Genomic DNA, 23,073 nt, shown 5'->3' with positions numbered 1-23,073 from the left:
GACCCAAGGTTGCGCTAGACACAGTTAGCTCCGCCGTCCGCTGATGCTGCAGGAGGCTTATCATGGCGACAAGAAAGCTTGACGATGGACTTGGATGCGGCACTCGCAAGACGTCATTAAGCAATTGTTCAGCTCAATCGTGTTGTAAGCCACATGCTGGATGAGACCACAGCATCTGTAGAAAACGCCTGCTTGCTTCGCAGAGTTGACGACGATAGCAAAGCTTTCAGCCACACTCGATATTCCCGCCGGACATGTGCACATGCACACGGCACACTAGGCACCATTTCGAGCGTAGCCCACGAGACGCGCCGCCCTCCGTCAATTTCTTCATCCTCTCCGACTGGCTACACTTACCAAGCAAAAGTATGCAATGCTCGTTGGGAGTCGCAAGAGGCAAGAACCGGAGATCACTCCAACGTTTGGGTGGCACCAAATGCGGGACCAGGGCAACCAACCAGATGCGAGGGGCAGCTTGACCGCACTTGCATAAAGAGCAGATCACCGCTGTCGTCCGTCGAAGTCGTTGCGGCTCTGCGCAAGACCTGATTTTCGACATTTGTACCGCCTTGGACGAATCTATACGCAACTTTGCGCAATAAAGCTTGACCTGTGTGCTTGCCTGCCTCACATCGTGCTCCCCCTTGGCACTTTACACTCATCAGCCATGGCTTCTGCAAAAGAAGTGCCTGCCAAACTCCGTGACTCGAGCAATGACGAAGCCGAGCGACAGACCAGCGTTGCGAATGTTGAGAAATCGAGATGGGAGCGACTCTGGCCAGTAATCGCGTGCGGTGCTGGACTTTTCAGCGACGGATACCTCAACAACGTACGACAATCCCAACGCAACATCTTCCCTATGCAGCACGGCCCAAGGACCATCTCAAGTCTCCCATGCGGCTTACTTCCAAGGCACCCTGTGCTCTCTGATAGAGACTGACAATTCTCCAGATCATCGGTCCAGTCAACACCATGCTCTCACGCATCTATCCAGAAGCTTACAAGAGATCTTCCGCCCAGGCGAACGTAGCGAGTATCACTTTCGCTGGTACGGTCGTTGGTATGCTGTTTTTTGGTTATACGTCTGACCACTTCTCGCGTAAATGGTCACTCTTCGTATCGACGATTATAATCATTCTCTTCGCTGCACTCGGCACAGGCTCGTATGGCGCAGGCGGCAGCCCATCAGGCTTGCTTTCAGCTCTTGTTGCATACCGCTTTTTCCTGGGTATCGGTAAGCAACACCCTTTCCCCAGTTGTGTCGTCGTCCTGGAGGAAGCTTTATTAACGACTGTAATAGGCATCGGCGGCGAATATCCAGCTGGCAGTGTAGGCTGTGCCGAGTCCACTGGAGAGCTCAAATCCGGTAGCCGTAACAAGTGGTTCATCCTCTTCACGAACGTGCAGATCGACCTTGCGTTCTTCATCTCTGCCATCGTCGCCACCGTCGTCGTCGTCATCACCGGCGAGAACCATTTGCGGGTCGCCTGGCGCGTGTGCCTTGGCATTGGCATCATCCCACCTCTATCCTTACTTTATCTGCGTCTGAAGCTCCAGGAGCCGGAGGCGTTCAAACGAGAGAGCCTAGCCAAGACCCAGACGCCGTGGTTGTTGATTGCACGGTATTATTGGTTCAGACTGTCCATTGTCAGCATCATCTGGTTCATCTACGACTTCAGTGCCTACTCGTTTGGCATCTATGCATCCTCCATCCTCGCCAACCTCCTGGGTAAGACCGCACCGCTGTGGAAGAGTCTCGCATGGAACATCTTGATCAATTTCTTCTACATGCCTGGATGTCTGGCTGGAGCTTTTGTCGCCGATTTACCATCCATGGGCCCCAAAAAGACGCTCTTTATTGGCGTTACGCTGCAGGGAATCATTGGCTTCATCATGGCGGGGTGCTACCCGTGGTTGAAAAAGCCAGAGAATGTTGCGGGCTTTGTTGTAGTTTATGGAGTTTTCCTTGCTCTGGGGGAGTTTGGGCCCGGCGACAATATAGGCCTTGTTGCAAGTAAGACGTGTGCCACGGGTATCAGGTTCGTGCTTCATTCTCATCTCCAGCTGTACGAATAGATCGTGACTGATACTGCGCAGGGGTCAATATTACGGCATCGCAGCTGCGGTGGGCAAGATTGGCGCCTTCGCTGGATCCTATGCACTTCAAGCGCTCCAAACCGCAGCTGGTGAGGATGAGATCGCGGCAGGTCGTAATCCGTTCTTCGTTGCCAGTTCGCTGGCTTTTCTCGCCGCCGGGTTGGTCCTGTTGCTGCCGCATATTGGACAAGATACAATCGATCAAGAGGACGTCAACTTCAGGGAGTATTTGAGCGCGAATGGGTATGACACAAGCAAGATGGGATTGGAGAGTGTAGGAAGCCACGAGAGCATGGTAGAGGCCGAGAAGTGATGAATGGCAAGGACCAATGTTTTTGGACACCATTCGCGGATGGCAATGAACGGACGTTGTGTTTAGTCCACAAGATACGAGCAGGCCTCCCTGAGGATCAAAGAGGATCGTATATCCTCATGCTTACGATGAACATGCCGTGTTGTTTCCTTGCACGCGTTCCAACTCTCAGTTAGCTGTGGAGGTTTGCGTTTCGTAAGTTCGACCAGGACTTCCAGCTAATATCTCATTTTTCTACTCTACCGGCGGCACGTTCATAACTGAACTGTTTGTTTACAGCCTGGAATCGTCGCATGCCTACCTTTCACATGCCCCTCGTTCTTCAGTTCGAGTCTAGTCAATACCGGACTAGCGCTGTCCTTCTCAGCCGAGGCCACATCACCCCGCGACCGGAAGCAGCTCCGCCACCGCATGACTGCACGCTCATGCGGCCCTGAGCCTCACGCCTCTCCCGTGTCTGGTGTCTGTCTATCGTACGTTCGCCTTCTGCTGCTTCTGAGTTGTCAATCTGGTGCAAACGTGCTGCGAAGCAATGTCACAGATCCAGCCCGTCATGCGATGACGTCGTGGAAGTTCATGAACAGAAGTGCCTCGGGTGTACCGAGATAACTGACAAGCACGAGCTCTCCGGTGACATGGAGCAACCCACTATTCCCACAAACAGGCTCGAGATGCGGCTTGTAGTGGGCCTGGTATCCTCCGGGTGACGAGACGTGGCCGGAGCGGCACCTCGACTCGACCAGGACGCAATACTAAAGCCAAGTAGACGCCTGTCTGTAGACATAACCAGTTCCTATATCCACCATCTATCCTACAACCACCAATACAGATCACACCACCCACCATGTCTCCCGCAGCCGTCTCGAACGCAGCGCCCACTCCTGCCCCCTCAAAAGGCAAGCAGGGCTCCCTGATCTCTTCTGAACAAGCCGCCATTACGCCCTCGACCACCTCATCGGCACCTCGCCATGCGATTCCAGCCTGGGTAAACCCCGACCTCACTCGCCTCATGCGCGTAGAAAAACGACCCGGCGACTTCGCCAGTGCTTCGTACTCGCTCGTCACGCTCCCTGCCGGCGCAGTATTCGCACGCATAACCTCGGCCACACCTGCGACCGTCGCCTACTCGTCCGTCCAAGCCGGCAAGAACCTCCACATCGAGCTCAACTGCGACTTGGTGTACATCAACCACTCGTGCTCGCCTAGCCTGATATTCGATATGGTTGCTTGGGAAGTGCGTGTCAACCCAGATCGGGAGGGCGGGTTGAAAGAAGGTGACGAGTTGACGTTTTTCTACCCGAGCACCGAGTGGAGTATGGCCCAGCCTTTCGAATGCTTGTGCAAGACGAGCGAGTGCAAGAAGACCATTCAGGGCGCAAAAGATATGCGATTGACTGATTTGGATGAGTACTGGTTGAGTGAGCATATCAAGGAGTTGCTGCATGAGCGGGATGCGAAGAAGAACGGGATATAAGCACGCGCTACCTAGGAAAAATCAATAGGAGATGGTTGATTCGAGCGTTTCGTGGGCATGTGACAATGTATCTGGTTAAGCTTACATTGTTCTATTGCAGGCCGGCATAAAGAAGGGGCCGAATAGATTTCATGGATAGGGGAACACCTGCCAGTATGGTAAAAAAAAACCAAGCATGCCATAATAGTCTGCGCTCAAAAACCATAAAGCACGCAACATATCAAATGCGTCGTTTCAGTGCTCAGTCGTAGTCATAGTAATCGTAATCTGGACTGGGAGTCCTCGCCCGCGGAGGAACCGGCCTCGAGGCACCTCGATAGAACCACGGCCGTATGTCAGCTTGACATTTTGGACACGCCATCCCATTACAACCCGACGGACACTGCAACAAGTAGGGCCAAACCTCGCCACACCGTGGACATGCTGTACGACCTTGCACTTTCGGCCACCAGCCGACGTGGCTACAGGAGCCGTCGTTGCTACAGGATGGATTGAAGGTCCGGTGAGGGTTTGGACGAGGTTGTGTGTGGTGCGTTCGATTCGCTCTGGTTTGGCTGTTCCTTCTATGTTCCGCTGCTAGCTTTTCAGCTTTCTGTCTTCTCAACGCCTCAGCAGCCTGCCTCTCTACCATCTGTTTCCTCAACACCTCTGCCACCTCTTGCTCGCACTTCACCCGTTGCTCTTGCTGCTGTCTCCTAATCTCTTCCATTTTCTCTCTCTCTACCCTCGCCCGCTCTCGCTGCTTCTGGAGCTCTCTGGCTCGTGTCTTGGCTTGGATGTTTCGTATCTTCTCATCGTCGCTCATGATAGCAGCGTCGGCCTCAGACTTCGCTTGCTTCAACCGAGCTTCTCTACCCCTCATGTCTGTCTGCATTGTTTCTAGGCGGCGCTCCTTCATATCCTTCTCGATCCTTCTTTCCTGCTTTTCTCGGTCCTTGCGCGCTTTATCCTCGTCACTCTCTTCTGCATGTTTGATGATAGGCGACAGTAGCCATGTACCCCAACTGTTCTTTTGTCGCTCTACTGCAGCCTCAGTAGCTGCAATGTTATTCAGGTTCTTGATCTCTTGCTCTACTCGCGAAATTTGTCTTTGTAGATCGAAGATGGATGAGTCGAGGACACTCTTGTTGATTTTCCATCGTGCCGCACGCTCTTGCTTCGACTTGTTGAGTGCTGCAATCTGTGCTGCTTCGCTGAGTGCTTCTGATTGTGGCGTTGAAGTTGGAAATGGACGTGGTGTCTGTGTGTTTCGAGGAAAGGCGTAATCCCGTTTGATAGAGGGGAAGATGCGATCGTATTCTCGGCGTTTGATCTCGTCTCGCAGTGTCTCGTAAGCTCGGCTGAGCTGTGTTGATCAGATCAGCTCAGCATCCAGATATGATTGTAATATGACGGTCAGACCAGCACAATGTGAGACAACATACTAGCTGAAAAGCCTGAGTGGCATCTTGATTGGTGTTCCGATCTGGGTGAAGCTTCAGCGCCAACTGTTTATAAGCTCTGGTGATCAGCTCTGGCGTGGCAGAAGGAGCTACTCCAAGCACCATGTAATAGTCCTCCATGATGGACGGCGCAACGCCAGAGTGTTTTATTGTAGACCTGTGCTGTCTGGCTGATGTCCGGCTATAGAGAATTCGCGATATAAGACTGATTACCTCCACATCCAACCAGTCAAGTCTGTGCACTGCATGCTGTCGTGTAACGTCCAGAACCAAGACTGCTTTCTCAATTGCTAACAGATATAGCAAAGACTTAACAGTAGTATTGGCATGGTTCTCCGGGATGTACCATCAAGTTTTGGAAAGGAAGCATTTCTTGGTGGCAGGACCGTCGCAATCTATGTAGAGAAGTCCAAGTAGACCTGCTGCATTCTGATCGGTCAAACGCGGGAGCGGCGCAAGGACTCACAGCGTGAAGCGGTAAGGAGGTTATGATAAGAGCGGGAATCTGCTAGCATTACCCGTGCAAGTATTTGCACCAATCCGTAGATTTCAAAATTTAGGCCATATATTGTAAATGCTATGCATGGTCCTGGGGCTGTCCTTGCTGAGTGATACCGGTGCTGCGCCGGCAGCTTTTCACAAAGACGGACATCAAAAAGCTGAGAACTGCGTGTACATGTCGACAACGTCGCCCTCATTTCGACCGTTGTTTGAATTCTAGGATGTGAAGCATCGTCGTATTTGACTTGACCGTATTACTCGCGGGTTTAGATCAAGACACCAAAATCGATAGCAGCCTGCGGGGAAGCGCCCCACCTGCGCCAAGCATCTAGCCTTGAAAGTCTTCACTTTGTCATGTAGGCATCACTTCTAGCCATTCATCGCCATTTACATCCAGCATGCATGCAATCCTCTACGCTATTCTTGGCGTCGTCGTCATCCTTGTGCTTGGCCCGGTAAGTTGGGGGACACTTGAACTCGCTCTGGTGCGGCGGATGCGCATCAAGAAGCGCTGTACATGTAACCACGAGACATCTATCCCATGTGCTTCCATCTTCGTTAGTCGTGTATATTGCCCGATAGTGTGCGCAGCCATAGGAATTTCTAGACCGTTGCTAACGGATCTTCACTCCAGGCTGTATTCGCGGATCGTAGCCCTATCCCCGAGACGTCAGGCAACGTCACCAAGATCAACGAGCCAGCACAACTCGAGACTGTTTTGAAGTCCAACAAATACGTAGTCGTCGACTTCTATGCGGACTGGTGTCCGCCCTGCAGGGCTATTGCGCCGGTGTTTTCCAAATTAGCTGACGACCACGCTGTTGCGGGCCAGCTTGGCTTTGCCAAAGTCAATGTCGATCATGTCAAGGACGTCGCGAAGAAGTATGGCATAAGCGCAATGCCCACTTTCATGTTCTTTGAGAGCGGAGAACCGGCGCAAGTAAAGATAGAGAAGCACGGTGCAGAGGAGGTCGTGGAGATGGTAAGAGGCGCGAATGTGGCGCTGTTGAGGAGTGTTGTGCAGGAAATGGCAAAGAAGTCACTGAGTTCATAGATTCAATATCTATTATTTGTGCAAGTGAACAGACCATTGAGACGATAAACTATGCAATACTGGATCAGTTCTTGTCAACCAAGCCTGTGACGTTATTGACGGATCCGCTTCTGCTAGCTATGTTGTTTCGTATAAAGATTTGTTACAGACTTCGCAATATCACATATATTCAAGCCACTGAACCCAGGACATCACTCCCTTAAGTATCCCTGTAAACGAAAGACTCAACCTGCAACCTTCATTCTACCAATTCCTTCCAAGATCGTCAGCAGCCATGAAGACTTTCACCCTCATCTTCGCGCTCGTGTTAAGCCTGGCGCTCGTATCCGCAGTTCCAGCTCGGATTCGATCATCTTCAAACACTGTATTGCTCTCTGTACATTTCAGGAAGTCATCTTCATATCAAGCTTCATCCGAACGATGTATTCCTACGTCAAGCGTCTAATACCGACCTTGAATGTGACTTCAACATCAATTGCTTTGGTCCAGGTGTGTTGCCTGTAGCAGTAACAACAAGTGCAAATGCCCACCTGAAGCGTTACGTTTCTCTCGAACCAAAAGGCAGTTTTCTAGATTACGGTACTGACTCCTTTGTTGAGCGAGAAATCTGTGTGGCTCATGGTAGCTTAAAATCTCGATGCGGTCTTGATATTGACTCACTTCAATCTAGAGACGTATACAAGCCGGATTGCGTAGACGTCTTAGACTCATGGCTACATGGGCACTGAGATCGTAGTGGAATGTCAAGTTCATCAGACGGAAGACATAGATAAATCAGTTTTACTTTATCTCTATACACCGAGTTTTACTTTATCTCTATACACCGAGTATAAATACTTCCCACTATTTGACTCGTTGTTGTCTAGCGTGATTGTAGTCGACCAAGTTTTCCCTATGAGCATTGACTAAACTCGTAGCGAGCTCAAAAGCGCTTCACATTGTGCGAGGTAGCCTCCGAAAGGATCTGCTGCACAGCAGCATAGTATACAATCACGTGAATCACATGATCACATACTTCAAAGATGAAGAAATGGGCACCCCTTGATATGCTGTCGATTGAATAAGTGGTACACGATACGTGCCAGGAGAACTGGTTAGTAAAGTCACCATCTTGCGATGATGCCACGAGTGAATAGAAGGTAGTGCAGGAGCATATAGCTGAGCAAAAAAAAGTGCGTAGTAACAACAACACGATGACATCCCGTAAGGCTCGAAAAGGATTAGAACGATGGTGCCTTGAAAGACAACACAGTCTTGCTCTCCAGATCTGTGCTGGAATTCTTTAACGCTATCAGTGGCTAGTGATCTCGTGCATTTCGAACTGCATTAAACTCACATCTATCGAGGAAATAAGGAGAATTTAAACTTCCAAGCTATCAGACGTGTACGTCCGTCAGTATCGCGTCTAAAGACGATCACATATGCTGGTCCGTTAATTAGGCCCCTGGGCTGGCGTCCCAGGGGAGTACTCGCTACAAAGGGCGTGGGTATTGTCTGGCGCTACTTCTATCCACGTGCTTATTCAGACTATCGCATAGCGAAACAGAGAATATGTCTATTCGGAATGAGGTGGTGCCTAGTATTTGGTGAACTTTTTCCGTAGCAAGAGTTTTCAATAACGCTAGCTCTCGTGATTGTTTGAAACATCTAACGCGATATGTGCAGCAACGATGCTGATACCAAGGTAACGAATGTACGGTTCGGCTCGATGGCGAGAATATATGATAGAGTTTTGGGGCTACATAAGGCCATCAGAAAAGCGGCAATGCTCACCAGGCAACTAGGAAGTAACCTTGTATGTGCTGTTCAAGGTGAGCTATTTGCAGTATGTGCCAGAGCTTGGAGTTAAGCGGGCAAGGAAATGGAAAAGGCTAGTGGCAGATACGCAACACATAGTCTGTCACAACAGATCAACTATCAACCCACATCACTATACCAGCGGGTCAGCTTCCCTATCTTCCACATCAAACATATGAAATAATTTTGAGACTCACAAGTGCGAAGATACGACGGCCGAGATGTTGCCGTGGTTTAGCTACGTGGCATATGAGCAGTTATCTTATATATAAACAGGTTAAAGTGATCTCCCCAACAAAGCCCCTGTAAGCCCTGAAATAAGTGCCAGATAGCTGATAAAACTCGCCGCTACCTGCCTATCTGCTTGAGACAAATTAATCAGCCCTGTAGCGGGCGCAGCAGACGTGTAAAGTTGTCGTTTTCTGGCCGTGCACCCTCTAGCGTCAACTCTCAGCTATACTGACGTCCTACACCGCCCGTAGCGGCCCTATATTGTTCCGGTAATCTGCTCCTGTAAACTCCTGTAAAAAGCTTTACAGGTCCTGTACAGGCTCGCTACAGGTTCGTATGGCCCGTCCACGGCGTGTTCTAGCCCCCCCCCCTCCAGTCTTTTCCCTAGCCGTCAGCCAGCCATCATCCCAAGTATTTTGCAGCAGCTGTAGGACCTATCTCCCATCTGCTAACTTCCGCCGCAACCGGATAGGGGGCGTCTACCAGCCATGTAGCAACTGCAGTGCCGTAACTACTACCTCCCCCTCTCTCTGATTACGCTTACAGTCAGTAGACGTCCCGTGCAGGCCGCCGGCGACGCCGTCTCTCTACACCTCCACGTCCATCAAGCCCCCAGAGGGACCGCCTAACTGCCTCCCAGCCAGCGCCCAGTGCTAGCGCCCCTGAACAGGCCTCACGCCGTGAGGGCAGTGCCAGTAATACTCCTAATAACCCGGCTGCTGCTGCTCCAGCTGCTGCCCCTAGCTCCCAGTATAGTGATAACCCGTTTAACGACCTGCCCGAGACAGTCCTTGTAGGGCTCCAACAGGACACCACCCCGCTCCTGCGACGTCGTCCTGATGGTGTATACTACGATATTGGCAGCATGCAGGTGCCCTGTTCAGCCTGCGGCGCCTTACACTGGATAGATGAGCGGAAGAGCACTACCTCTGTAACAGACCCGCGATTTACTCTCTGCTGCCTGGACGGCGAGGTCGACCTGCCAGCCCTCACACCGCTGCCGTCGTACCTGTATCAGCTACTCAACACGAATACTCTAGCAGCGCGGCACTTCCGTAAGGAGCTACGGGCCTACAACGCTGCCTTTGCGTTTACCTCGGTAGACTGTACACCTACCAGCCGTGGGGCGCAGGGCCCTGGCGTGCAGGTGTTTCAGATCCACGGGGCCCTATACCACCGCAGCGGCCCTGTAGAGGTTCTCGAGGGAAGCCTGCCGCAGTACGCTCAGCTATACTTTTACGACCCACAGTACGCTGCCAACGCCCGCCACCAGCGGAACAGCCACTTACAGCTCCAGATTCTCCAAGATCTAACGGCAATGCTATATGAGATCAATAACCCATATATATCTATATACCGCACGGCCCAGGATCGGCTCAACAGTAGCGCTGCAGACGCCCGCGTCATACTAACCAGCAGGCTTACACTAGCCCTAGAGACTGGGCAGGACCGCCGCAGGGAGAACGTACCTACTAGCGATGAGCTAGGCCTAGTGATACCTGACGCAGCAGGTGCAGAGACGTCCCGTCCCATCGTCCTAGCGGCCCGTAACTCCAGCGCCCTGTTTACTATCAGCGCCGCCCACCCATCTTACATGCCGCTACACTACGTACTGATGTTTCCCCACGGGGATTCTGGGTGGCGGCCGGGGCTAACGCTCCGTAACCAGGACGGATCCCGTCTGCAGACGTCGCTGACCCAGCAAACCTACTATCGATACTATCTACACCCCCGCCCTGGGCAGACTACAAATCCGTTCCGCTTCTACAGGCTGTTTCAGCAGTACGTTGTGGATATCTGGGCTATCTGCGACCAGGCCCGGCTGGCCTGGATCCGAGCAAACCAGGCACAGCTGCGGGCAGACCTGTATAGCGGTGTTGCTGATGCCGTTATGGGCAACAACGACGCCCAGGCAGGCCCTGTTGGACGCCGCGTTGTCCTGCCGTCGTCCTATCTAGGCAGCTCACGATTTGTCAGCCAGTGCTATCAGGACTCTATGGCTATCGTCCGTCGATATGGCCGCCCTACCCTGTTTATCACTTTTACAGCTAGCCCATACTGGCCAGAGGTTGCCCGTGAGCTCCGCCCTGGGGAGACAGGCCTGAATCGGCCTGATCTAATCTGCCGGGCCTTCCATCTGAAGGTGCAGAAGCTAGTAGCCGATGTGAAGAGCAACCTGTTCGGCACCCATCTGGGCCACGTGTACACGATTGAGTACCAGAAACGGGGCCTGCCCCATATACACCTGCTGCTGTTCCTGACCCCACACGACCGCGAGGCGTTCACGGATCCTGTAACAATTGATAGCACTATCCGGGCTGAGATCCCTTCCCCTGTGGATGACCCAGACGGCCTGCTTACAGAGGTTGTACGGACCTTCATGCTTCACGGGCCATGTGGGGAGCACAATCTGCAGGCCCCGTGTATGGTGCCTCAGCGCGACAGCGCCCCGCCGCGGTGCTCTAAGAACTTTCCCAAGCGTTACTGCCCATCTACAGTGGTCCATGAGGACGGGTACCCTGAGTATCAGCGCCGGGATGATGGCCGCACGCTTGCTGTACGGTGTAAGGGCCGTATTGTACACCTTGATAACAGCTAGGTTGTCCCGTATAACCCTGGTCTGCTCCGTAAGTACTGGGCCCATATCAATGTAGAGGTTTGCGGCACTATCCACGCTATCAAATACGTCCACAAGTACATCTACAAGGGCACTGACAGGGCAGTACTAAACGTCTCAGAAGCAGATGAGGTTAAGCAGCATCTAAACGGGCGATATATCAGTCCATCTGAGGCTGTTTGGCGGCTGTTTGAGTACCCAGTACACATGGAGCGGCCCACTGTAGTGCCCCTAGCGGTCCACCTACCAAATGAGCAGATAGTTACGTTCCCTGCTAACGCTACCACTGCAGAGTTATCAGCCCGCCTGGAGCGATCTGTAACTACGCTTACGGCGTTCTTCCAGCGCAACGCTGACCATGAGTATGGCCGTGAGGTCCTATATCAGGACTATCCATCCCAGTTTGTTTGGCACCTCCCGTCACGGACCTGGCACGTGCGTCAGCGCGGCACTGCGATTGGCCGCATGTACTTTTGCAGCCCGCTACAGGGTGAACGGTTCTATCTACGGCTTCTCTTGACTACCGTACGGGGTCCACAGTCCTACGCGGACCTGCGTACCTTTAGCGGCACAGAGTATCCTACTTTCCAGGCCGCCGCAGCTGCCCGCGGGTTACTGCTACACGATGGAGACTGGGTAGCCTGCTTCCAGGACGCCGTTACGTTTGCCACAGGCCAGGCGTTACGGTACTTCTTCGTTGCTGCTCTCTTAAATGGGCCTGTTACAGATCCAGCTGCTATCTGGGCAGCCTTCCAGGCGGATTTGTGTGACGACTTACCTGAGGCTGCTGCTGCCCTGCTAGTATCCGCAGATCCAGACGCGTACCTTGACTACGGCCTGTATCTGATAGAAGGGCTGCTGGCAGAGTCTGGCAAACGTCTTACGGATTTCTCACTCCCTGCGTGCCAGTTCAACTGGGGAGTACGGCTGCAGAATCAGCTTCTTGCCGCTGAGCTGGCCTACGATACAGACGGGCAGGACACTGCCTTCTGGGACACTGTTACAGGGCTGAATATGGACCAGCGCGCCGTATTTGATGCCGTTACTGCCGCTATTGAGGCTGACCACAGCACTGCCCACTTCTTCGTACAGGGCCCAGCAGGCACAGGCAAGACGTTCCTCTGGCGCTGTATATGTGCCTACTATCGCTCTACAGGCCAGGTGGTCCTGTGCGTTGCGTCGTTGGGTATAGCTGCTGTCCTGCTGCCCGGCGGCCGCACTGCCCACTCCCGTTTCCAGATCCCGTTGGATATCCACGACGATTCCATCTGCCCTGTTGCTCCAGGCTCGGAGCTTGGGCGGCTGCTGCAGGCCGCTACTCTAGTTATCTGGGACGAGGTGCCTATGCAGCACCGTTACTGCTTCAAGGCAGTCCACCGTATGCTGCAGGACGTCCGTAGCTCCCCTGCCCTGTTTGGCGGCCTCCCTGTAATTGCCAGCGGCGATTTTGCCCAGATCCTACCCGTCGTCCGCCGGGGCCAGCGGCCTGCCATCGTCAACGCCTGCCTGCAGCAGTCTACGCTCATATGGCCGCACATGACCGTACTGCACCTGCGTCAGAATATGCAGGTGCTATCTGGGGCTGACAACACCTGTTTTGCAGCCTAGTGCCGGGGACTGGCTACCCGTGAGATGGATGGCCTGATCTCCATCCCAGACTGGATGACCGTCTACTACAGCCTACAGGGCTTCCAGGATCACGTCTATCCGCCGCACCTCCTCCAGCAGGCTGCTGCGGACTATCAGGTCCTCAACGGCCGTGCTATACTGGCCGTACGGAACGACGCAGTAGCTGTAATCAACGCCGCAATGCTTGCTGCCTTCCCTGGTGAGCTAGTAGAGCTGGTTGCAGTGGACTCTGCTGAGGTTGAGGACAATACAACACAGGATCTGCCTCCCGTAGAGCTGCTGCAGTCCTTTGAGCCCCCGTCACTGCCCCCGTCACGCCTTCTGCTCAAGGTAGGCGTACCAATAATGCTTCTACGGAACCTGTACCTAAGCCAGGGGCTCTGCAACGGTACCCGTTTAGCGGTTACACAGATATCCTCCCGCTGTATCCAGGCCCGCATCCTATCTGGCGAGTTTGCAGGCCAGCTCCGCCTGCTGCCACGTATCAGGCTCACTTCAACCAGTAGAGAGCTCCCGTTTATCGTCAGCCGGGTCCAGTTTCCAGTTCGCCTCTCCTTTGCAATCACTGTAAACAAGTCACAGGGCCAGTCACTCTCTGTTGTAGGCGTTGATCTGCGTCACGCTGTGTTTACACATGGCCAGCTATACGTAGCTATGTCCCGTGTAACTACACTTGCAGGCCTGTCAATCCTGCTGCCAGCACCTGATACTAGCGATGAGCCATCCCGTACGGTCCCTAATATCGTATACCCAGAGGTGCTCCTGTAGCCAGCCACAACCTACTAGTATATCAGCCCGCCAACGTCGCCGCTACCAGTATATCAGCCCGTCAACGTCACTGCCACAACCTACTAGTATATCGGGCTAACGGCTATCAATAGTACGTCACCGCCTAGTTATTCTGCCGTTACAGGTGCTATTGTGCCCGCAGGTTGACCTTCACCGTGAGCTTACAAACCCCCGCGTACCAGTATCCAGCACCAATCAGGCCACGTACAGTGACCGTACAATCCAGATACAGTATAGCCACAGGCCCTATAACATCATTTAATGGCTGCCTATTCACTGTTTTGGCCCGACAAACAGAATATACTATTCACAGTGAGCTACAATACCAAAATATCGCAGGTCTTGGCAGCTGCTAGCTGGCTGCGATATACTATATAGGCAGCCGCCCTCCCCCCGTTTTACTACTCTCTAGGTCATCAATATGGACTCCTCCGCCCCCGCCGACGACGTCGCCGCCCCCGCCAACACCGCCGCCGCCGACGCCGCCGCTGCCCTCGCCGCCCCCGCCAACACCGCCAACACCGCCCCCGCCAACACCGCCCCCGCCAACACCGCCAACACCGCCGCCGCTGACGCCGCCGCTGCTGCTGCTGCTGCCACTGCTGCTGCTGCCACTGCCGCCGCCGCCCTCGCTGCCGCCGCCGCCCTCCCGCCGCTCCCCCCTGCCCCCGGCCCGCCCACCGCCGCCGCCCTGCTCGCCATGCCGCCCGCCTCGCGGGCCTGCACAAGGCTGGCTTCTCGGCCAGTCCAGCGCCAGCTGGAGTTCCGCGCGGGCTACGAGCCCAGCAAGTTCAACCTCGCTGGTAAGTAACCCCCTGTAAGTGTCCTGTAGAGCCCTGTACTGACAGTAAGCAGTTCGGCAGCAGAACCTCGAATCTGCGCTCGCGCAGGTTGTCGGCCGCGTCGCCCCCACCGAATGCAACTCCTGCCAGCGAGCAGCTGGCCCGTATACTACCTGCGTGGTAGTTACAGGCCAGCTGCTCGACTCGTGCGCCAACTGCCACTATGGCAGTGAGGGCGCCCGCTGCTCCTTCCGCCGTAAGTTTACAGCCTCCACATTCCCCATACAGACCTTATTGACCCTGCTACAGCCACGCCCGCCCCCGTCGTCCCCGTCCCCGCCATCGCCACCCCCTCCAGGTCCCGCCGCCAGGTCGCTGCCGCTGCCGCTGCTGCTGCCCCTGCCCCTGCCGCTGCCCCTGCCACCCCCTCCAAGAAGCGCCGCCGCACCACCGCCACCCCTGCTGCCTCCCCGCCGCCGCCGCCGCCGCCGCCACCACCGCCACCGCCTCCAAGAAGGAGAAGAAGAAGGAGAAGAGGAAGAGGAAGAAGAAGAGTAGGTTACAGGCCTGTAAAAGAAATCTACTGGCTGCTAACATTTTTTACAGAGGTCTGTAAGTGCGTACGGGACGTAAAGAAGTCCGTAGCGGCTCTAGAGCTTGCTATGGATTCCTCCTCCTCAGAGGACAGTGATGAAGATGATGAGGATTAAATAGTTTACAGGTCTGCACATGAATGAAACAGTGTTTACAGTGCTATTTACACTCCTGTTACTGTTGTGATTTTCCCTTGCTTACTAACTCTCTACCCCGCTACCCCTGTAAACGCAAAGCTCTGCACCCGCTGGCCTAAACACTGGCATACCAAGAGGATGACATTAATGTCCAGAGATGTAGAATGCTCGTTTAGACTGACTTGTGAAAGTACTCCCGCAAGAAATCATTTAACGACAGAAAACAGTACACAGATGCAGTAGTCTTCACGATAGCATACTTGCATCATTCTACTCAGCGTAGCCAAAGGAGCAGCAAACGGTGCTGGGTAAGTGACTTTCGGTCCGACTTTGCCTTGACCAGATCAAGAATTCACATAACTCTGACCTCTGATATCTCACATTCATTGGCATTCAACGTCTCGAATCTCTATGCATGGAAGTTAGCGATTATCTGCAATTCACCATTGGTCTTCTAGAACTTCAAGAGCTTCTTCTTAATGTACATTCTAGCCGAGCCATCTCAAAAGTTCAATTGGCAGGGAGATAAATAAGAAGTCCTACACTACTCTGATACTCAACTTGATCTCGAACCCCAGTGTGAAGTAGCTTCATTGCTTCGATACTGGACGTGTTTTCAAATAATTCCGAAACCCCTGCAGTAACATACGGCGGATTCCCAAATTTAGGCGTAGTCGCCCTTGTCAGACATTTGAGATGCATTTGTGCTAGTTCTCATATACGATGCACTGGCCTCAGATTTGGTGGCTGTTCTGAAAAGCTAGTATCAAAGCTAAACTCTGACAGTGAAGCTATTCGGGGCTGTCCCAACGCATATGTACAAGGGGGCTACTCCCTTGTTTGAAAATAATGCCAGCAGCTTTACTTCTGAGTACGCGTCTCCAACAGCAACAAATCAAGTTCATCTTCCCAAAGCTTGGCCTTGATATAAGACCCGTGCCCAAATGTTTCGTTAGAGGTCGGCAATACAACTGCTTTGCCCAACCCTCGTCGCATTTGACGCTTAACTGTACGTTCTAAGATTTTGAGCTCCGGTGGGTTCATCGTGTCATCGGCTGTATTTATCGCGGTCAACGGAGCCTTGATTGACCCAAGATCGTGTTCAGGATCGTAAAAATGAGATGCGTTCTACGCGTAAAGGAAATCGTTGGCATCGTAATCTGACACGTGAGGTAGGAGCTTGTCTACAAATTCATCCGTTGCATCTCGTGTGCGATGCTGGGCTATGAAAGAGACAGGCGCAGCCAGCATGGTCTGTGCTAGGAATAAAGCACCTGTAAGGCTCACGATTGGTTGGTTTCCGTAGTCGCCTTCATCCCATGCTGGATCCGAACTGATTAGTTCAATGATAAGCTTCCTCCAAAGTCGATTATGGCCAGCAATTTGTACTGGTAGGCAAGCAATGGGCATTAACGCATCCATGAAGCTTGGATACAATTCTCCCATCATCCATGCGTGCATACCGCCCATAGAAACACCTAGTATCAGCCTTATGTGGTAGATTTTAAGGTGTTCTGTGAGAAGGCGATGATCTGCGCGGATCATGTCGGCATACTGATAGCTTGGAAATCTGGCACGGAGCCCAGTGTTGCTGGGTTTACTTGAGTTTCCGTGTCCGATGCCGTCAGGAAGCACAATGAAGTACTTTTGCGCGTCTAGAACCTGGCCAGGATTGAATAGCACACCCGCAAATTCGTCGTTGAAGAACTGCTCGCTTGATTCTGTGGAACCGTGCAGGATGAGGACCGCGTTGTTGGTTCCATCTGGATGAACTTTAAATTCGCCCAGTGTCTGATAGTGAATTTCAAGCTCATCAAGGATCTCTCCAGAGTCGAAGGCAAAGTCTGAGATTACGAAACTACCATGATCAGGCGCGGGCCAGTTTGTGGTTGGAAGTTCTTGGGCGACGACCGGTAGGATTCTTCCGAGCGCTAGTAGGAAGACGATGATATGATTCATCATGCACTAAGAAAAACGTATGGGATGTTGTTTTGCAGTTTAGCAAACATATGTGTTTGGGGAGAAATGTAGGATAGTACTTGGAGGCTAATGTGTTCCGTCCGTAGTGTTCCGTCCGTAGTGTTCTACGTTCTGAATTTTGTACTCCTTCATAGATTGCAACTTCCACCTTCATCTGCAGCATACGCGTACATGCAAAGAAATTACTCAAACAGGCAGTAAATGTGCAGACATCTGCTTCTATTCAGTAGTAGGCGTTCGGACATTTCCAAGTACTGTGGAGGCAGTGTGCTTGGCACAAGTCTCACGTCACTCCATTAGAACGCTTGGCGTAAGCTTCACGTCCCTTGATTACATGGGCTTCGTGACTCACATCACTTAGCAAGAACTAGCATGAAAACACTGTACACCACAGATGAGATACGCACCTAGGCTTAGCCGCCGTACGGCTACGTCCTAAGTCAACAGCTCAGCTCCACTGTGCTACAGGGTCTAAAAAGGTGCAACATTGTGAACAGCCTATATTTTCAAGTATTAAACACGTAAAATGTGTTTACTTAGCTCTTGCTCGTTGTTTCGACTGCCGATTAGTTCAGTTGAATGGAGTTGGGTCATGCTCAAGCCAACACATCCGCCTCGCTTCGCCTCGCCGCTGCGGCTGCATGCTTATAAATCTTCCCGCATTGACGAGGTGCGGGGTATACGAATGCCTGCTCATACGACTCACGCGCGGTGTTGCAAGTTGATAGGCTTGAGTGATCCCACGCACTACACGACACGGCGTGCTAAGAAAGCCTAGCGCAGAGTGGCTGCGCAAAGCACATATATTCAGGACAACCTTTTGTCATCGGCTTTCCGTCGTGCATGTAACCCGATCCTGTTCTCCTACAATGCGACAGTTACTCGCCTCACTTCAGCTTTGGGGTTTTGTGGGAGCCACCACAAATGAAAACATCCACAAAGACAATTGTGATGAATCGACATTCACGGCACCGACCGTGCCAGGCGCAAAGGTCATTTCAATAACCGCAGAAGCAAAACGAAATTTCGACATGCCTGTAGCCCCAGGCTTACTTCAGCCAGTTTCCAACTTGAACTTCTGCGAAGTCAAGGTCTATCTTGCACACCAAGGAGCCGACGACAAAGTTTTGGTCCAGACTTGGCTACCCCTTTCACAAGATACCTGGAACGAGCGTTTTCAAGCTACAGGTGGCGGTGCTTGGGCTACAGGAATGCTCGACATCGCACTCGGCCCAGCAATTGCTGGCGGCTATGCAGCATCATCTACCGATGGAGGGCATTCAGTCGACTTCTTGGCTGCTGATTGGATGCTGAATGAGGAAAAGGGTATAGACTGGAACTTGGTGAACAATTTTGCAACAAGAAGTTTAGCAGAGCAGGTGTATGTTGGAAAAAGTCTTGTAGAGCAATTCTACGGCCGACCACCCCGCTACTCGTACTGGAACGGGTGCTCACAAGGCGGTCGACAAGGCTTTGCTGTTGCCCAGAGATATCCGGGATTACTTGACGGAGTTCTAGCTGCTGCGCCCGCCCTTAAGTTGCTAGACGTAGTTTTGTCAGGGATCTGGCCAATTGTTGTGATGCAAGAGGCAGGTACGCTGGTAAGCAATTGCGAGTTTGACTGGTTAGCATCGAAAGCTTTGGAGGTATGCGACATATTGGACGGCGCTAAGGACGGAATCATCGGAGACCCAGAAGATTGTTTATTTGACCCGAAGAGTTATATTGGGCAAAGGATAGAATGTTCTGGATACAAAGTCGAGGTTACAGACGCTATGTCTGATGTGTTTCGCCGGATTCACGAGGGTCCCACCACGACATTCGGCATAAATATTTTCCCCGGACTTCCTTATGGGACACCCTTCAACGTTTTTTTGAACATCACGATCGACTCTTACGGCCTTCGCACTCTAAATGATCCAGCAGTGCTTGACGTATTTCCCCGAGCTATTCTCCTCAAGGACCCTATGTTCAACGTCTCGAAGCTGACTACCTCTGAGTTTTTCGCGTTGTGGGTACAGGCGAATGAGGAGTTTGGCTGGATTCTGGACGCTGATAATCCAGATCTTTCCTCCTTTCGCGACACTGGTGCGAAGCTGCTGTGTTGGCACGGCATTAACGATCCCATAATACCTTATCAGAACACGGTCAAGTACCGCCAGCGCGTTGAGAGAGAAATGGGAGGTGGAAAAGCAGTCGACAATTATTTTCGATTGTTTCTTGCCCCAGGTGTCGGACATTGTGGACTTGGTGTGGGCCCAGTGCCGATCGATCCTCTGGAAAGCTTGCGGGATTGGGTAGAGAAGGGAGAGCCACCAGAGACGCTCACGTCGGAGACCAGAAATCAAGAGGGCGAATTGGTGACGAGAGAACTTTGTCGGTTCCCGGAAAAGCCGAGATACCTGGCTACTGGAGGTATCAACGAAGCAAGCAGCTGGGATTGTAAGAGTGGTCTAGCGGACGGCTATCATTATTCTGCAACAGATTAGAGGACGCTACAATCCTGGTCCTCACACGATACAAATAAAATTTCGAGGAGTGATTACATGGTATAATGGTCAATAAGCTTCCTAACCTGCAACCTATAGATTTGCGACCAGCCAATCTGACAAGCCCTCTCTTCGTGTCAATAGGAGTCATGATGCTGAAGTAGTCTCTGAGTTGACCTTTACCCGAACCCGCTGTGCTCATATCTTGAATGAGCGTTGTCCACACCCGGTGGTGTTGTTAGACTGACTTCGGTTCTATTCGTTGTTTTGGCGACGTAAACACTTCCACGGTCGATATAATACTAACGGTAAAGCTGGTCTTGTCGTAGTTGCAGGTACCTGCGTCTTAACCCTAATCCCTATCCCATACGAACGTCGTCATTAACCAGAAAAAGGTAACACCAGTTCAGTGGCCCATATCATACTTTATCAATATAGCAGTATCTGGAGTATGTAAGTTGTTAGACCTTGCTTCCTCTACATCGTGAGGTGCCATTCACTGCCCGTACTACCTGTCCTGAAGCTACCGTAGTTTATCGTACTCTAGGTCTGACGTAAAGAAGCGTGTACAGCATGTTATTTGCATTAAACTGTGATGCGTTGCACAGCCTGTTTACAGTGAACAGTGTTACATGACTGTGTAGTCTCCTAACCCAATCTGTAAACTGGTGCTGTGAGTTGTGATCGAGGGCTTTTTGATAGTCGGCAATGCTGACGAATAGTGCTAAACACATCACGTGCCGTATTGCACACGCAAGGTCAGCTTCAACGATCAATCGATATCAGTTGATTAAGACTCAAATGCCATAATTAAGAGATATCAAAGGACTTGAGAGAGCTTGCCCTTTTCTATCAACCTTTGCCATTGGATATTACGCTCCGGGGCAGAAGACCCGAGTAACAGATACAGTCAGCATAAGGTTTTTATACATTACAAGTCCCCCTTTCGTAGTAGTATGTGGAACCTCAAGCCCTCTCTTGTGCTGCTTTACACCGATTTTCATCTCGATCGGTCCTAGCAAACATTTGCTGCCTCGCACAGGCGTGCTAGAGTCAAAAGACATTAGTCGAACGTTGAAAGAAGTGGCAATCGTCCACGTGTATATAAACCTGTCTTTGCCCTTCGCAACTGTGCACCTCATCACGTCTAACGACCAGCTCTCGATCTCCACTCTTTACAAGCAACATTCGGGTTTAAAGTTTCCCTGCCTCTTTAGTATGCATAATACGATCGAATCCATTGTTGCTATCACAACCATCTTTATCGCCAGCGGCTCGGCCTTCGTTATAGATACCTACAGCGGAACCAACTGTAACAACATCGTTCAAAACAGTGTCAATACCTGGGACAACACTTGTGCTACCTGGCCCGAAGGCTTCAAGTCCTTCAAGATCACAACCTGGGGTGGCAGCCACCAATACGCGTACTTCTTCTCGCCCGATAACTGCGGTAGCCTCCCCGATGCTATCAACCAGGGTTACGTGGATTCCACAACGAGCGATTTCAAACTCAACAAGTGCTACTCTTTCAATGATGCGAGCGCGAATGCAATTGCTTCGTATCGCGGATAAATTGGTGAGGTTAGGTCTTGCGTCGTAGTGGTGGCGAAGAAGTGATCCACTATTGGATTGGAACAAATGGTGTGTTGGTTCTCTTGGAGTGACAAGCAATAACAAGGGAGAAGAAGACGATCGCTTGTTTCAAGGCTATTACCGTGTCCGTGCGCGTGATGCCCGGATTCGCGTGACGCCCCACCAACACCAAATACACCAATCTTTAACGCGTTACAACATAACCAATATAGATCTAATTCAATTAGTAATAGAAGCAATTAAATCCTTAAAACTAGGAGAGGATTTTTTGTATAACAAAGTTGTAGCCAGGTTTAGTATTAATAGATTAACGTTAGCTTAGAGATACTAAGGCCTTTAGGCATTACACGCAACTAAGATTATTAAATAATAATAACTTAACCTATAATAAGAGATAGAGCTAGTAAAGTATATAGAATTACTTACTAGCTGTTACTTACTTTCTATATAAGAAATAATATAGAATTTTGCGTTACTACTAGCCTAAAAACTAGTCTCTAAAAGCTAGGTTATGTGTTTTATTAATAAGTACTCTATCTATCTTATCTTATGTTACTTAACTAGGATAGATTGCTAGCGTTATAACGCTAGTTCCTACAATAAATACAAGTGTTGAAGTCGTACTTTAGTTAAAGACCGTAAGCACTGATTCTATTGGTTCTCGGGGATGAGTACGGTTACTGGATTAGTAAGGGTTATCAACTAAGCAAAGCTCGTAAAGATAGGGTGTAATGAATAGTACAGAGGGTACTGTCTAGTTTAAGAGCAGGTTAAGATTCTAAAGACAAACTTAATTAATAAGGTTAAACACGAACTATAAGGGTTATGTTCCTACTAACTATATACTTAGGAGATACAGTGCTTGTTAATAAGCAACTAGAGTTAGTCTAATAAAATATATAAGAGTGCTTGTAGACAAGTATATTGTACTATGCTTGTTAACAAGCAGTTACATGTGTCATGCTTGTTAACAAGCAGTCACGTAACATCCCTATCTGTTCTGTCCTTCTCTACTGTTCGTTCCTTCAGAGCGGAGTCAGGGGTCTTGGTTGGCTGGTACTTATGTTTGTGCCGTGCCCTAGCACAGGATTGTAACACTATCCCCCCTTCCTCTTTAGTTTGTCCTTAAACTATGTAATTGTCTGTTAGAGTTTTATATAATCTGCGATTCCCGCATCTAGTAACCTGTAAGTCAAGATGTCCTTGTACGCCCGCAACATCCGTCTTGCATTAGAAATCCGTCGAGCTAATACACCCGCCAAAGTCCCCTGCAATTATTGTTTCTTTAGCGGCCACGAGTGCTACATTATGCCAGGTAGTCTAAAAGGTCTAAAGTGTGCTAAGTATATAAAGGCTGGCAAGCCATGTGTAAACATGTCTTAGGCGTTGTTAGATAAGACTCGCAAGGAGTATAAGAAAAAGGTAGAAGAAGATAAGTTGCTCCTTGCAACCGTAATTGCGCGATTGTTGCGTAATAAGAAAATCCTGAAATAGGCAAATAAACGCGCGCGGCAAAAGGCGCTGTGTTTGGCGAATGGAATGGTTAAGGCTGGC

At 51.1% G+C, this 23,073-nt stretch overlaps 10 protein-coding genes across 11 annotated transcripts, besides 34 other annotated features; 9 read left to right on the top strand and 1 right to left on the bottom strand.

Annotated features, from left to right (window-relative positions):
- Nucleotides 1-667: 667 nt before the first annotated feature.
- Nucleotides 668-2,410, top strand: EKO05_0010536 (glycerophosphoinositol permease; the record flags this gene model as incomplete). The annotated part of the gene is made up of 4 exons (XM_038943560.1): nt 668-829; nt 952-1,234; nt 1,301-2,039; nt 2,098-2,410. The coding sequence occupies 4 exons, from the start codon at nt 668-670 to the stop codon at nt 2,408-2,410; spliced, it is 1,497 nt and encodes a 498-aa protein (XP_038793496.1).
- An 844-nt stretch (nt 2,411-3,254) lies between these two features.
- Nucleotides 3,255-3,884, top strand: EKO05_0010535 (uncharacterized protein; the record flags this gene model as incomplete). The annotated part of the gene is made up of 1 exon (XM_038947251.1): nt 3,255-3,884. The coding sequence occupies one exon, from the start codon at nt 3,255-3,257 to the stop codon at nt 3,882-3,884; it is 630 nt and encodes a 209-aa protein (XP_038793495.1).
- Nucleotides 3,885-6,225: 2,341 nt separating this feature from the next.
- On the top strand, nt 6,226-6,881 carry EKO05_0010534 (uncharacterized protein; the record flags this gene model as incomplete). The annotated part of the gene is made up of 2 exons (XM_059637781.1): nt 6,226-6,282; nt 6,435-6,881. The coding sequence occupies 2 exons, from the start codon at nt 6,226-6,228 to the stop codon at nt 6,879-6,881; spliced, it is 504 nt and encodes a 167-aa protein (XP_059493764.1).
- A 2,057-nt stretch (nt 6,882-8,938) lies between these two features.
- Nucleotides 8,939-14,447: a mobile genetic element.
- Nucleotides 9,625-9,647: a tandem repeat.
- Nucleotides 9,739-11,453: a mobile genetic element.
- Nucleotides 9,742-11,459: a mobile genetic element.
- Nucleotides 9,757-11,501: a mobile genetic element.
- On the top strand, nt 9,775-11,508 carry EKO05_0010533 (uncharacterized protein; the record flags this gene model as incomplete). The annotated part of the gene is made up of 1 exon (XM_059637780.1): nt 9,775-11,508. The coding sequence occupies one exon, from the start codon at nt 9,775-9,777 to the stop codon at nt 11,506-11,508; it is 1,734 nt and encodes a 577-aa protein (XP_059493763.1).
- Nucleotides 10,849-11,429: a mobile genetic element.
- Nucleotides 11,116-11,393: a mobile genetic element.
- Nucleotides 11,509-13,025: a mobile genetic element.
- Nucleotides 11,509-13,100: a mobile genetic element.
- Nucleotides 11,509-13,109: a mobile genetic element.
- Nucleotides 11,509-13,127: a mobile genetic element.
- Nucleotides 11,653-12,890: a mobile genetic element.
- On the top strand, nt 11,734-13,134 carry EKO05_0010532 (uncharacterized protein; the record flags this gene model as incomplete). The annotated part of the gene is made up of 1 exon (XM_059637779.1): nt 11,734-13,134. One exon carries the CDS (start codon nt 11,734-11,736, stop codon nt 13,132-13,134), a length of 1,401 nt encoding a protein of 466 aa, XP_059493762.1.
- EKO05_0010531 (uncharacterized protein) lies at nt 13,159-13,923 on the top strand (the record flags this gene model as incomplete). Its single annotated transcript, XM_038947250.1, has 1 exon — nt 13,159-13,923. The coding sequence occupies one exon, from the start codon at nt 13,159-13,161 to the stop codon at nt 13,921-13,923; it is 765 nt and encodes a 254-aa protein (XP_038793492.1).
- Nucleotides 13,162-13,916: a mobile genetic element.
- Nucleotides 13,285-13,736: a mobile genetic element.
- Nucleotides 13,285-13,916: a mobile genetic element.
- Nucleotides 13,291-13,844: a mobile genetic element.
- Nucleotides 13,324-13,847: a mobile genetic element.
- Nucleotides 13,684-13,844: a mobile genetic element.
- On the top strand, nt 14,366-15,436 carry EKO05_0010530 (uncharacterized protein; the record flags this gene model as incomplete). Of its 2 annotated transcripts, XM_059637778.1 has the most annotated exons (4): nt 14,366-14,747; nt 14,800-14,982; nt 15,161-15,280; nt 15,372-15,436. In XM_059637778.1, the coding sequence occupies 4 exons, from the start codon at nt 14,366-14,368 to the stop codon at nt 15,434-15,436; spliced, it is 750 nt and encodes a 249-aa protein (XP_059493761.1). The 2 variants fall into 2 exon arrangements, with proteins under 2 accessions (XP_059493761.1, XP_059493760.1); XM_059637777.1 differs by having other exon boundaries at nt 14,800-15,280; nt 15,333-15,436.
- Nucleotides 14,373-14,447: a tandem repeat.
- Nucleotides 14,448-14,509: a tandem repeat.
- Nucleotides 14,510-14,656: a tandem repeat.
- Nucleotides 14,510-15,099: a mobile genetic element.
- Nucleotides 15,042-15,099: a tandem repeat.
- Nucleotides 15,100-15,148: a tandem repeat.
- Nucleotides 15,149-15,237: a mobile genetic element.
- Nucleotides 15,149-15,237: a tandem repeat.
- Nucleotides 15,238-15,280: a tandem repeat.
- Nucleotides 15,281-15,585: a mobile genetic element.
- Nucleotides 15,586-16,585: 1,000 nt separating this feature from the next.
- Nucleotides 16,586-17,419, bottom strand: EKO05_0010529 (uncharacterized protein; the record flags this gene model as incomplete). The annotated part of the gene is made up of 1 exon (XM_038947249.1): nt 16,586-17,419. The coding sequence occupies one exon, from the start codon at nt 17,417-17,419 to the stop codon at nt 16,586-16,588; it is 834 nt and encodes a 277-aa protein (XP_038793490.1).
- Nucleotides 17,420-18,468: 1,049 nt separating this feature from the next.
- Nucleotides 18,469-19,926, top strand: EKO05_0010528 (uncharacterized protein; the record flags this gene model as incomplete). The annotated part of the gene is made up of 1 exon (XM_038947248.2): nt 18,469-19,926. The coding sequence occupies one exon, from the start codon at nt 18,469-18,471 to the stop codon at nt 19,924-19,926; it is 1,458 nt and encodes a 485-aa protein (XP_038793489.2).
- A 1,218-nt stretch (nt 19,927-21,144) lies between these two features.
- Nucleotides 21,145-21,498, top strand: EKO05_0010527 (uncharacterized protein; the record flags this gene model as incomplete). The annotated part of the gene is made up of 1 exon (XM_038947247.1): nt 21,145-21,498. The coding sequence occupies one exon, from the start codon at nt 21,145-21,147 to the stop codon at nt 21,496-21,498; it is 354 nt and encodes a 117-aa protein (XP_038793488.1).
- A 139-nt stretch (nt 21,499-21,637) lies between these two features.
- Nucleotides 21,638-22,129: a mobile genetic element.
- Nucleotides 22,054-22,081: a tandem repeat.
- Nucleotides 22,116-22,119: a direct repeat.
- Nucleotides 22,119-23,073: part of a mobile genetic element that runs on past the window's edge.
- Nucleotides 22,120-22,616: a long terminal repeat.
- Nucleotides 22,120-23,073: part of a mobile genetic element that runs on past the window's edge.

The sequence above is a fragment of the Ascochyta rabiei genome, chromosome 20 (assembly GCF_004011695.2).
Source record: "Ascochyta rabiei chromosome 20, complete sequence".
Lineage (NCBI taxonomy): Eukaryota > Fungi > Ascomycota > Dothideomycetes > Pleosporales > Didymellaceae > Ascochyta > Ascochyta rabiei.
Note: the sequence above shows the minus strand (reverse complement) of the source record. Positions and strands in the feature narration are given on the sequence as shown.